This window comes from Oncorhynchus masou, chromosome 9, assembly GCF_036934945.1.
Source record: "Oncorhynchus masou masou isolate Uvic2021 chromosome 9, UVic_Omas_1.1, whole genome shotgun sequence".
In the NCBI taxonomy this organism is placed as follows: Eukaryota; Metazoa; Chordata; class Actinopteri; order Salmoniformes; family Salmonidae; genus Oncorhynchus; species Oncorhynchus masou.
Window position 1 is genome coordinate 33,863,936 of NC_088220.1, and position 14,024 is coordinate 33,877,959.

Sequence of the window (14,024 nt, forward strand, 5' to 3'; positions counted from 1 at the left end):
AGGCTAACTTGTACAAATATCCTGATGAAGCATGGAACGAATGAAATAACAATATGTTTGATGAAAAGGAAGAATCACAGAGATAGAAATTAGTTGTGACAAGTTCGAGTCTCTTGCTTCCAACGACTCCTTCAAGTTTAGCCGATGCGTCAACTTGGTGAATCACCAGGAGAATAACTAAAGAAAGGAGGAAAAGGATGGGAGGGGGAAAGGAGGGGGACAGAAAAACTTTCGCCCTCCTTACAAAAACCCTCCGCCGTCAGTCAGTCTGTCACACAGACCACACACCCGTCAAGTCTGCGGACCGTCAAAGTCAGCCAGGCGGATTTGGTGCGCACCCCTCGGCTTTAATAAACAGCGACCCACCGGTAGAATTCGGCGTTAGCGATGTTTTTGATCAATTCACAAACGTTTAATTAGAGAAGGTGTAAAGTTCCATGGACATTTCATGGACATAGGATTCAGAAGATGTTTTTTTTTCAAGAGAAGGCACTTCAAGTTAGACTAATCAAGGAAAAATGTTAGTTTATGGAGAAACGTTTTGAAAAGTTTAAATCAACATAAGATATACGAATTCATCATTACGCAATTACTCCAGTAGCCTTTGGAGAAAGTCTTGCTGATTTAATCAGTGCGCCGAAAGGAAATAAAGGATATTGCGAAAATTAAAAATGCATTTTGAAGGTAAGTCCCAGTAAAAATGATCACGTGTAAATTATCTTCCACAATAACATTATTATAAAAATGTGTATTTATTTATTATAATGATTATTATTATATTAATGGTTATTAATATTGCATATTTAATATTTGAATATCCTGAACCGATGGCTTTCACAAATTAATATTTTACAAAGCATACCAGTGGCATTTCTGTTATTTGATCATTTTTTGATTATTCACAGTTGAGGTTCCCAGTTAGTTGTATATTTTGGATAATAATAACACGATGACCAAGGGGAATTTGCACTTCGTTTCCTGCACCACTTTTCTCAAACTTCTAATTCAATTTTAATAGATATGAATCGTGAATATTTTTAGATAAGTGTAGAAATCCCTCTTCTAATATAGAAATGTGTAATAACATAAGCATATTCACATATTCACAAGACAACAAATACTTATAACACATTTATATGAGAATACAGAATCATTATAGTATATTATATTAACGTTTGTCTGCAGAAAATCACAAACAAAATACAATGACCTCCAAAGAAATTCTATAATGGCACATTGTACATTTTGATAAAAAATTGAACAAATACTGAGATAAAATGTGATAAAAAAGGGCCCCTTTTATAGACGTGACATATCTTTATCAAAACATATACAATTTTCGCTTAGAAAACATCCTTGTACTATTTAAAATGGAAGTTACAGTGTAGGATATTAAGGAGGCAATTTGATCTGAATGTAAGTTTTTACAAGCTTGTAGAAATGAGTTCTAGTGTGTGTATGTGTGTGTGTGCGTGTGGGTGTGTGTGTGCGTGAGTGAATGGAAAGTTTCCTTCATTGTAAAAAATGGCTTGGGTTGAGAGGGGTCAGGGGCAGCTAAAGCCCTTGTCTAGTTAGCTGTCACTGATATGAGAAAGTACATGATTCACGTTAGTCAGGGTGTGAGAACACACACACACACACACCTGCCTCTTGGGACAGCTTGTGCGGCTGCTGTTCCATGTCTGTGAAAGGGGGAAATGGAAAGGGAGGTGAAACATTGTGTGCCGAAATGATGCTATAAGCATTAAAACAAAAGAATAGTAGGCTGAAGAAGATCCCACCCTCTCTCTTTCTCTCTTTCTTTCTCTCTCTCTCTCTCTCTCTCTCTCTCTCTCTCTCTCTCTCTCTCCCTCCCTCCCTCCCTCCCTCCCTCCCTCCCTCCCTCCCTCCCTCCCTCCCTCCCTCCCTCACACCTCCCACACTTTCAGGTGGTCTTCAATAAAGAGTGGTTAAAATAACTTACCCCCCATACAACTCATTCAATATCACTTATATAACTATTGCACTTGAAACAAACTCAAGTTGTCTCAGATACTTTGAGCAAACAAAGAATATAAACCACAACTTCAAAAAACAAAACATATTGCCTTTGACCTCTCTCTCTCTCTCTCTTTCATCCCTCTTTCCTTCTCTCTCTCTCTCTTTCATCTCTCTTTCCTTCTCTCTCTCTCTCTTTCATCCCTCTTTCCTTCCCTCTCTCTCTTGCTCTCTCTCTCTCTCTCTCTCTCTCTTTCAATTCCAATTTAAAGGTCTTTATTGGCATGGGAAACATATTTATATTGCCAAAGCAAGTGAAATGGATCATCTCTCGCTCTCTCTCTCTCTTTCTCTCCCTCCCCTTTTCCCTCTCTGACACACACACACTTCATATTATGGCTGTAAGGGTCAATTAGTGTCGGGGCTTTAGATAACAGTGTTTGTGTCCGTGCGCTGTGACACCAGAGCATATCCACTCTTTTCAATGGCTCAAACCCACGCCTGGATCTAGAGCAGAGAGACAGAGGAATACAAGAGGAAGCAGAGAGAAAGAGAGAAGGAAAGAGGGATGAAAGATAGAGAGAGATTGACCCTTAACATCATTTACTCAACCCCATCCTTGACTCTTTGTGTGTGAGAGAGGGAGAGATAAAAATAGAGAGCGAGAGAAAGAAAGAGATTGAGTAAGAGAAGGAGAAAGTGGTGTTGCAGGGTTAATGCAGTACAGATTCCCTATTGACAGGAGTTAGCAGCACCCAGAGGGAAAGAGAGAGAGGGAAAGAGCGAGGGAGAGGGGGAATGATATAAAATGAGTTGGTCACGCTTTGAACAGTTACACATGCTGTTTACATTTTTCCCAAATTAACATGGCCCCTCACTTCACCAAGCGCCCCTTCCATCTCTCTCTCTCTCTCTCTCTCTTTCTTTTTTCCTTTCTTTCTTTCTTTCTCTCTCTCTCTCTCTCTCTCTCTCTCTCTCTCTCTCTCTCTCTCTCTGCCTTTCCCATACTCTCTCTTATCCAAGTCCCTTTGCTCCCTCTCTTCCTCTCTGTTTCTCTCTACCTCCCTCTCTTTATGTCTGTCTGTCTCTCACTGTCTCCTTCAGGACCCCCCCATCCCTCCTCCTTCCTCTCCTCTCCCCTTCTCTGATTTTCTAAAGCAGAGACAGACCGGATAAATTGAATGGAAGGCTCTTGTATGTTTTTTTTTTGCTTATTTATTTTTTAAGAGTAAGCCGGGGGTGGGGAGTTAGGCGGAGCAGGGGGAGGTAAATTAGAAACCGAAGTCTGAACGTCTGAAACTCTGAAAAAAGGAAGGAAGAATGCAAAGAGGTGGATGGAAGGGATGAGGGAAGCAAATTAGAGAAAGAAAGAGAGGAAGGCAATTAGGTATAGAAGAAAGGAGAGCTGAAATAGAAGAGGGAGGTTTGAGGGTTCAAAGAAGGAAAGAACGAGAGGGACCAATAAGTGAACATGGAAGGAAAGAAAGAGAAATAGAGGAAGCTAATATTGATCGTTAATGGTGGATGTAAAACTGAGAACGAACAGAGTGTAATACAAGCAACAGTAAGAACAATTAAAGGCAGATTTCTCTGGGAAGGAGAATAAGAGAGGGAATAAACACATGCAGGTTGGCTTTTATTGTCATGCATCTTGCCAGAGAAATCTGTCGCAAGCTGGTGTAACAGATGTGATCATACTTCGTAAATCTATTGCGTAGTTTTTAAATAAAGGAATACCCAGCCAGCGGTCCCAGTTGATTGGTGTTTATTCTAATGATAGACACTAGGAAGCACACTAGATGTGGAGGACAACAGTATGTTCATGGCTGTAGATTCGTCTGTTAGAATGGAAATAACTGTGAATTAGCAGGGAGCTAATGCAACCATTACAACTGAGTAATTGCTAGCTAACTCGCTCCGACAGCAAGAACATACAAAAGCACATCAAAGGATGCCCCAAAGATCTAACAGGTAGCGTACACCTATATATGCACATCAGGACATGTACTGTACATAGTCAACTGGGACATGTTATAAATATGAAAATAGAATATAGTGTTTCAGAAACGCCACCTACCGCTTGCTTATCAATATCAGACAGGGAAGAATTGACGTTCGCATTCTCCCCCTATCTGCAAGTGTAACTAATGGTATAACACCTTACATTTTTCATTTTATTTTTATTTAAACTTTATTTAACTAGGAAAGTCAGTTAAAACCTCTTAAGGATCTGACCCTTTAAAAAAAAAACATCGAACAAATGTTTATTTACAATGACGGCCTACCAAGAGGCAAAACTCCTCTTGCGGGGACGGGGGCTGGGATAAAAATAAAGTAAAAATGTAGGACAAAACACACATCACGACAAGAGAGACACCACAACACTACATAAAGAGCGACCTAAGACAAACACATAACATGGCAGCAACAACCTAATTGATTTGTAAATTCAACAATCCAATAAGAATATATAAATATGAAATACATATTTCTGCAGAGTCCATAATGCCTAACCCTAACATTAAATTAAGACTAAAATAGCTCATTTGAGTTTTCATGAATTTGTACGATTTCGCCAATTTTAACTTTGCAGCTGGCCCATCTATCAGAAATCGCTTAGGTCTGCCTCCAGGGCAAGATTCATGACAATAAACGTCAACCTGCTAAACAAATGGAGAGAAAAAGAGAGAAATAATATTTGTTGGAAGCAATAAATTGCGAGGGTTTTGTTGTAAACCTAATAATAGTATTGTATATTTTATTCCTCTCTTTATTTCCCATTTGTTTTTCTGTCATTGATGTTCTTTGTCAATCCAGGGAGCATTCCATGCCAAGTAGATCAAGTAGACTTTCAATATGAACCCCAAGAAGATATCTCCAGGGATAAGAGATGGGGAGAGTATGTGTGTGTGTGTGTGTGTGTGTGTGTGTGTGTGTGTGTGTGTGTGTGTGTGTGTGTGTGTGTGTGCGTGTGTTTTGTGTGTGTGTGTGTGTGTGTGTGTTTGTGTGTGTGTGTGTGTGTGTGTGTGTGAGTCAACATATGTGTGTGAATGTGTGCATATGCCCACGCACATGTACAGTGCCTTCAGAAAATCCCCACATCCCTTGACTTTTTCCACATTTTGTTGTATTACAGTCTGAATTTTAAATGCATTAAATGTAGATTTGTTTTGTCACTGGGCTACATACAATACCTCATCAAGTGGAATTATGTTTTGTTTTTTTATCTTACAAATTAATACAAAATGAAATGCTGAAATCTCTCGCATCAATAATTATTCAACCCGTTTTCTATGGCAAGCTTAAATAAGTTCAGGAGTAAACATCTGCTTAGCAAATCCCATAATAAGTTGCTTAGCATAATAGTGTTTAATATGACTTTTGAATGACGACCTCATCTCTGTACCCCACACACACAATTATCTGTAAGGCCCCTCAGTCGAGCAGAGAATTTCAAACAGAGATTCAACCACAAAGACCGGGGAGGTTTTACAATGCCTCGCAAAGGAGGGCACCTATTGGCTGATGGGTAAAAAAAAAAGGCAGACATTGAATATCGCTCTGAGCATGGTGAAGTTATTAATTACACTTTGGATGGTGTATCAATACACCCAGTCACTACAAAGATACAGGCGTCCTTCCTAACTCAGTCACCAGAGAGGAAGGAAACCCCTCAGGGATTTCACCATGAGGCCAATGGTGACTTTGAAGCAGTGACATAGTTTAATGGCTGTGGTAGGAGAAAAATGAGGATGGGTCAACAATGTTGTCGTTACTCTACAATACTAACCTAATTGACAAAGTGAGAAGAAGGAAGCCTGTACAGAATGCAAATATTTCAAACATACTTCCTGTTTGCAGTAAGGCACTGAAGTAAAACTGCAAAAAATGTGGCAAAGCAAGTCACTTTTTGTCCTGATTGCAAAGTGTTATGTTTGTGGCAAATCCAATACACCACATTAAGGAGTACTGCTCCTTATATTTTTAAGCATAGTGGTGGCTGCATCATGTTATGGATATGCTTGTATTTGTTAAGGACCAAAAAGAAAAAAGAAATGGAATGGAGCTAAGCACAGGCAAAATCCTAGAGGAATACCTGGTTCAGACTGCTTTCCACCAGACACTAAGGACAATAACTAAAACACAAGGCCAAATCTACACTGTAGTTGCTTACCAAGAAGACAGTGAATGTTCCTGAGTGACCGAGTTACAATTTTGACTTAAATCTGATTTCAAATCTATGGCAAGACTTGAAAATGGCTGTCCAACAATGATCAACAACCAACTTGACAGAGCTTAAATAATTATTTTAAAGAATAATAGGCAAATATTGTACAATCCAGGTGGCAAAGCTCTTAGAGACTTACCCCAAAAGGCTCACAGCTGTAATCACTGCCAAAAATTCTAACATGTAGTGACTAAGGGGTGTGAATACTTATGTAAATGAGATATCTCTGTATTTTCTTTTCAATACATTTGCTGACATTTCTAAAAACATGTTTTCACCGTGTCAATTATGGGGTACTGTGTGTAGATGGGAGAGAGACACAAATCAGTTGAATCCATTTTGGATTCAGGCTGTAACACAACTAACTGTGGAATAAATCAAATGGTATGATTACGTTCTGAAGGCCCTGCTCATGGGTTTCAAAAGATGGGTGCATTGGTCCTTGTGTGTGTGTTCGTGTGTCCATGTGTGTGCATATGTGATGTGTGTGTGTGTGTGTTGAGTTAGCAAAGGAATGCAGGTTTGATTAAGTACAGACTGCACATAAATCTGTGCTCTTAACTGTACGCAGGCACACAACATCGACCCTGACCCTGGCTACCCCTCCCCCTCCCTCCCTGCGGCCTATACGCATGTTACTGTCCAGCCAGCCAGGGTACCATTGTGTGTGTGTGTGTGTGAGTGCGTGAGTGTGAGTGTGTGTGTATGTGAGTGTGTGCGTGCACAAAACCACATTATTTTATGGTGAAATAGACTTTTCCTCAGGTACTAAATCTGGATTTCAGGACTGATAGAACAGAATAGAACAGAATAGAACATAATAGAACAGAACAGAATATACAGAATATAATTTAACAAATAGAACCAAATAGAACAGAACAGAATAGAACAGAATTGAACAGAATAGAATAGAACAAAACAGAACAGAATAGAATTGAACAGAATAGAATAGAACAGAATAGAAAATAATTGAACAGAATAGAACATAATATAATTTAACAGAATAGAACAGAATAGAACAGAATTGAACAGAATACAACATAATAGAATGTAACAGAATAGAACAGAATTGAACAGAATACAACAGAACAGAATAGAAAAGAATTGAACAGAATAGAACAGAATAGAATTGAACAGAACAGAACAGAATAGAACAGAATAGAAAATAGCAGAATAGAACAGAATAGAACAGAACAGAATATAGAAAGTCCTGTTGAATATGTCTGAGATGTGAATAATCCATTATAGCATGGACCCATGCTTCGCCGTGCCTTGGTCCCTGCCCGTCTGGTATATGTTAGCCAGATGACAGTAAATATGCTAACCAGCAAGCGCAGGACAGCCTTCCATCCAGTCCTATGTGATCTAAAGTCATCATACATGTAGCTGATTGCAAGTCCACGAAGACTGGCCCCTGTGCCCTGACTTTAAACTTTGAACCCTAACCCTAACCCCAATCTTCAATCCCAACCGACCCCAGACTTGAAACCATGAGCGGAACCTCAACCCTTAACTTCATATCAAGTCCCATAAACGTTGTCTTACAGCTGGCAGCCATAAGATTGTGCAACGTTTTAAATGTAGATCCACGATCAAACGATAGATCAAGATAGATCAATCTAACATGATTTAGAGAATGGAGAACTGTGTAGGCACACACACACACACACACACACACACACACACACACACACACACACACACACACACACACACACACACACACACACACACACACACACACACACACACACACACACACACACACACACACACACACAGAGAGAGAGAGAGAGATCATGAGGAATCCTGCGTTAATGTAATATAATTTCCTCTGTGAGAATGTTCTGGCTTCACCCTGGCCTGTGGAGTGTGTTCCTAGTGTTCTTACTGCCAGGTACTGCTCCCTGCTCCCTGAACAGAAGACTGAGGGCTTTGGCTGTAGGTTATCATAACCTTTATCATCCACAGTAAAATTCTCATTCTACAGAAGACTGAGGGCTTTGGCTGTAGGTGATCATAACCTTTATCATCCACAGTGAAATTCTCATTCTACAGAAGACTGAGGGCTTTGGCTGTAGGTGATCATAACCTTTATCATCCACAGTGAAATTCTCATTCTACAGAAGACTGAGGGCTTTGGCTGTAGGTGATCATAACCTTTATCATCCACAGTGAAATTCTCATTCTACAGAAGACTGAGGGCTTTGGCTGTAGGTTATCATAACCTTTATCATCCACAGTGAAATTCTCATTCTACAGAAGACTGAGGGCTTTGGCTGTAGGTTATCATAACCTTTATCATCCACAGTGAAATTCTCATTCTACAGAAGACTGAGGGCTTTGGCTGTAGGTTATCATAACCCTTATCATCCACAGTGAAATTCTCATTCTACAGAAGACACCTGTGCATCAAAATGGCATTCGGCCAGGCTGCATTGCATTTAGCAGTAAAACACATGCAAAGTCAAGTGTACTAGTTGTGTGTTTGGAAGTTACCTAGATTCGGTCATTTCTGTAGAAAGGGTAGTCTCAGAGTTGGTTTCGGTATCCAGAGTAAAAGAAAGTTGAGAGTAAAAACGAAGGAGTTGAGGTGTTTTTAGCAGTGTTGTTTTTACCTGTGTCTGTACTGGGTCTGTCCAAGTTCCAAGGGAGAGTTGGTGAGCTGCTGAGTTTGGTTCGAAATATTAAGGTGTGTCAGGTGTTGAGGTTTTGTGATTGAAAGGAGTCGACATGTTTCGGGTGTAACTGTTCAATTCATTCAGATGAAAGGTGAGAAGGCGTGTTCAGGAGTAATATGTGGAAAGTGATGACGTTAGGAAGTCTCTTCTGTAGCGGAAAATGGTGTTGACTCTTTTAGGTCCTGACATGTTTAGCTAGTTCTGGGAGGAACATGGTGTCCACGGGAGCAACATAATGGAGGGAAGAAAGAGGGAGAGAAAAGACGGAGTGATAGAGTGAGAGAGAGAACACTACATACTGATGAGAGACTTCCCGGAGAGGAGAAGGAAGAGAGGGGGGAGTAAAAGGAGGTGAAGGAGAGGAAAGGCAGGGAACCAAGAACCCAGAGACCTTCTACAAATAGATGGGAAGAGGGACAGAAAGGAAGAGAGGAAATGAGAAACAAAGAGGGATCATGCAGGATTGAGAAAGACATTAGACAGAGTGGGAGAAGGGGTTGAGAGAGTGAGAGCGAGGGAGAAGGAGAGAGAGAGAGATGGATTGGATATACAGAGAGAGGAGGAGGGGGATGGATGTGGGAACACATCCTGCACAGAACATATTTCACACCTGTTGAACAGCAGCTTGTTTAAGACCCATAATTACACAGAACCATGCCTTGCTGTCTGTCTGCCTGTCAGCCTGGAAGACAGAGAGAGACAGGGACCATGAAGAAAACATGCATGGTGGAGGAATGCAAAAAGAGAACGAGCATAGGGAGGACGAAAAGGTTATTGGAAAGCAATGGGCAAAAGTGAATAAGAGAGAGGGAAGAGAGGTGTGTGGCAACAAGATGGAGAAAGAGATGGAAAGAGAGAGAAAGAGAGAGAAGAATGGATACAATGAGAATTTGTGGGAGGTCCTGGGGGCGGGCGGGCGGGCGGGCAGACAGACAGACAGACAGACGAAGAGGGGTCTCTGTATGTACTCTGTCTCTCAGTGGCTATACGGGACAGGGAAGTGGACAGGCACTGAGCTCTCCGCCATTGACACAGATCATTTGGCCACCATTTTCCCTGTGTGGTGCTGGAAGAGAGGGCCTTAAAAGGGTCCGCACATTAGCCACCCTTGGTCGCTTCCAAGACACACATATCACACACACATGCATACACGCACATACACGCACACATGCTCTAACGTCCACGCTCACTATAAGCAGGCACGCACAACTAACTTTAAGCACACACGCACACACCGATGTATATCAAACACAAACAACACATAATCATGCACATATGCATACGAATGCAAATTGACAAGCACTCACATACCACATAAACACTTTTACAACACCAAACCTAAACACAAGCAAATGAAGGAATATAAGAGACAAAGGCATGCATTCACGACAAACGCACACTCACACAAATACACTTATACAGTGCCCAGTGAAAGTCCACACACCCCTTGCACAGTTTTCACATTGTGCTGCCGTTAAAACGACGTCTCAAAAGGGATGACGTTGGATGATTTCCCCTACAGATCTACACAACCAACAAAGTGAAAGAAAGTTTGAGGTCATCCACAGAGCTGCCACTGAAGGAAAATCCCGACTATCCAATTAGCGCGACCATACAGCATTTTTCTTTCACTTTGAAAATGTGCAGTAGGTTGTGTAGATCGATAGGAAAAACATCTAACGTAATCCCTTTTAAGATTTCATTTTAAAGGGATACTTCAGGATTTTGGATTGAAGCCCTTTATCTACTTCCCCAGAGTCAGATGAACTCGTGGATAACATTGTTTTGTCGCTGTGTCCAGCAAGAAGGAAGTTCGAGACAGTTTGCAAGCAAATGCTAACTAGCGTTAGCACAGTGACTGGAAATCTATGGCTATAGACTTCCAGTCATTGCACTACTAACAATTGCGCTTGTGGTATCCACAAGTTAATCTGATTCCCCCTCATACACACACATACACACATACACACACACACACACACACACACACACACACACACACACACACACACACACACACACACACACACACACACACACACACACACACACACACACAAATCCCGGAGTATCCTTATAAAGCAGCAAAATGTGATCTGCGCAAGGGGTGTGTAGACTTTCACTAGAGACTGTGATGCTAATAATAAAGTAATCCACATGCTTCAATATCTCTGCACTGATTTGAGTGCTTGTGGGTGTGTGTGTGCATTCCTACCTGCATGCCGTGCATAATTGTATGAGCGTGTGTGCGTGCATGTGAGTGTTATTGTGTGTGAGGAGTATATCGAACTTTTGTGAGTGTAATGTTTACTGTACATTTTTATGGTTTATTATCTATTTCACTGGTTTTGGCGATGTAAACATATGTTTCCCACGCCAGTAAAGCCCTTTGAATTGAAATTGAATTGAGGGAGAGAGAGAGAGAATGTTTGCCACCTGCTACCGTTTTGACTGCCACAAAGCTGGTCATACGTGAGAGGAGGGAGGCACATTGCAGAAATGCTATGGGGATGTGGTAGTGGTAGTGAACACTATGGAGCTAGTCATGGTGATGTGGTAGTGAACACTATGGAGCTAGTCATGGTGATGTGGTAGTGGTAGTGAACACTATGGAGCTAGTCATGGTGATGTGGTAGTGGTAGTGAACACTATGGAGCTAGTCATGGTGATGTAGTAGTGAACACTATGGAGCTAGTCATGGTGATGTAGTAGAGAACACGATGGAGCTAGTCATGGTGATGTAGTAGTGAACACTATGGAGCTAGTCATGGTGATGTAGTTGTCAACACAATGGAGCTAGTCCTGGTGATGTGGTAGTGAACACTATGGAGCTAGTCATGGTGATGTGGTAGTGGTAGTGAACACTATGGAGCTAGTCATGGTGATGTAGTAGTGGTAGTGAACACTATGGAGCTAGTCATGGTGATGTGGTAGTGAACACTATGGAGCTAGTCATGGTGATGTGGTAGTGAACACTATGGAGCTAGTCATGGTGATGTAGTAGTCAACACTATGGAGCTAGTCATGGTGATGTGGTAGTGAACACTATGGAGCTAGTCATGGTGATGTAGTAGTCAACACTATGGAGCTAGTCATGGTGATGTAGTAGTGAACACAATGGAGCTAGTCATTGTGATGTGGTAGTGAACACTATGGGGCTAGTCATGGTGATGTGGTAGTGGTTGTGCACACTATGGAGCTAGTCATGGTGATGTGGTAGTGAACACTATGGAGCTAGTCATGGTGATGTAGTAGTGAACACTATGGAGCTAGTCATGGTGATGTGGTAGTGAACACTATGGAGCTAGTCATGGTGATGTGGTAGTGAACACTATGGAGCTAGTCATGGTGATGTGGTAGTGAACACTATGGAGCTAGTCATGGTGATGTAGTAGTGAACACTATGGAGCTAGTCATGGTGATGTAGTAGTGGTAGTGAACACTATGGAGCTAGTCTTGGTGATGTGGTAGTGAACACTATGGAGCTAGTCATGGTGATGTGGTAGTGAACACTATGGAGCAAGTCATGGTGATGTGGTAGTGAACACTATGGAGCTAGTCATGGTGATGTGGTAGTGAACACTATGGAGCAAGTCATGGTGATGTGGTAGTGAACACTATGGAGCTAGTCATGGTGATGTGGTAGTGAACACTGTGGAGCTAGTCCTGGTGATGTGGTAGTGAACACTATGGAGCTAGTCATGGTGATGTGGTAGTGAACACTATGGAGCAAGTCATGGTGATGTGGTAGTGAACACTATGGAGCTAGTCATGGTGATGTGGTAGTGAACACTATGGAGCAAGTCATGGTGATGTGGTAGTGAACACTATGGAGCTAGTCATGGTGATGTGGTATTGAACACTGTGGAGCTAGTCCTGGTGATGTGGTAGTGAACAATATGGAGCTAGTCATGGTGATGTGGTAGTGAACACTATGGAGCTAGTCATGGTGATGTGGTAGTGAACACTGTGGAGCTAGTCCTGGTGATGTGGTAGTGAACACTATGGAGCTTGTCATGGTGATGTGGTAGTGAACACTATGGAGCTAGTCATGGTGATGTGGTAGTGAACACTATGGATCTAGTCATGGTGATGTAGTAGTGGTAGTGAACATAATGGAGCTAGTCGTGGTGATGTGGTAGTGAACACTATAGAGCTAGTCATGGTGATTTGGTAGTGAACACTATGGAGCTAGTCATGGTGATGTGGTAGTGAACACTATGGATCTAGTCATGGTGATGTAGTAGTGGTAGTGAACACAATGGAGCTAGTCATGGTGATGTGGTAGTGAACACTATGGAGCTAGTCATGGTGATGTGGTAGTGAACACTATGGAGCTAGTCATGGTGATGTGGTAGTGAACACTATGGAGCTAGTCATGGTGATGTGGTAGTGAACACTATGGAGCTAGTCATGGTGATGTGGTAGTGAACACTATGGAGCTAGTCATGGTGATTTATTTGAGCCCAGAGAAAACATTAGACGGCCAGAATTTCTAAAATTAGATCGAAGCGGAAATGCGTTATTGGCAGTTAGATTACTTAGATTTGCCAATATTTAAACAGACAAGGCTATCACCATAGAGACAAAGAAATAAACTGTAAAAATGTTCAAATTCTCATAAATATTTTGAAGATGCTCTTATCGAAGTTGAGTTTTATTGTCATGGTAACAAGGTGATGTGGAGAGTGCTGATAGACTCACATCAGCCGACAGCAAGTTGGGAAAAATTCAAATAAGGAAAAATTCTGCCAATTTAAATTCCTCAGTGATAATATAATTCCATGACTATTGATAGTACACGAATACAACACCTTGTGTGGTTTCAATTTATCCTCTGATTGGTTTCTTCACCAGTCCATCACATTCAGCACGTCTTGCTATTGGCTGCAGCTGTGACATCAGTCCAGGTCCCAGACCCCTCCTTCAGCCTGTCCAATGAGAGGACTTCGATTGAGAGGACGTATGAGCTGACCAAGTATCTGGAGCATCAGCTGAGAGAGATAAAGGACACCTATGTGAGCACTGTGACTGTATATAGATACTGTGTTGAAGAATATTTATGTTGGAGCATGTCAATGTTTCGTTCCACAAGTGTTTGAATTCAACACATATTTGAGAAGCCTGGTTCCATTCTG

General features: G+C 41.5%; 1 protein-coding gene across 1 annotated transcript in view; it reads left to right on the forward strand.

Moving 5' to 3' along the window:
* The first annotated feature begins 671 nt into the window (after positions 1–671).
* The window catches only part of LOC135544995 (uncharacterized), a 14,975-nt gene continuing 1,622 nt past the window's right edge, over positions 672–14,024 (forward strand). Inside the window, exons 1-2 of the mRNA XM_064972670.1 lie at positions 672–684; positions 13,744–13,904. Coding sequence (XP_064828742.1) covers positions 672–684; positions 13,744–13,904 — 174 coding nt within the window. The remainder of the gene's footprint in view (positions 685–13,743; positions 13,905–14,024) is intronic.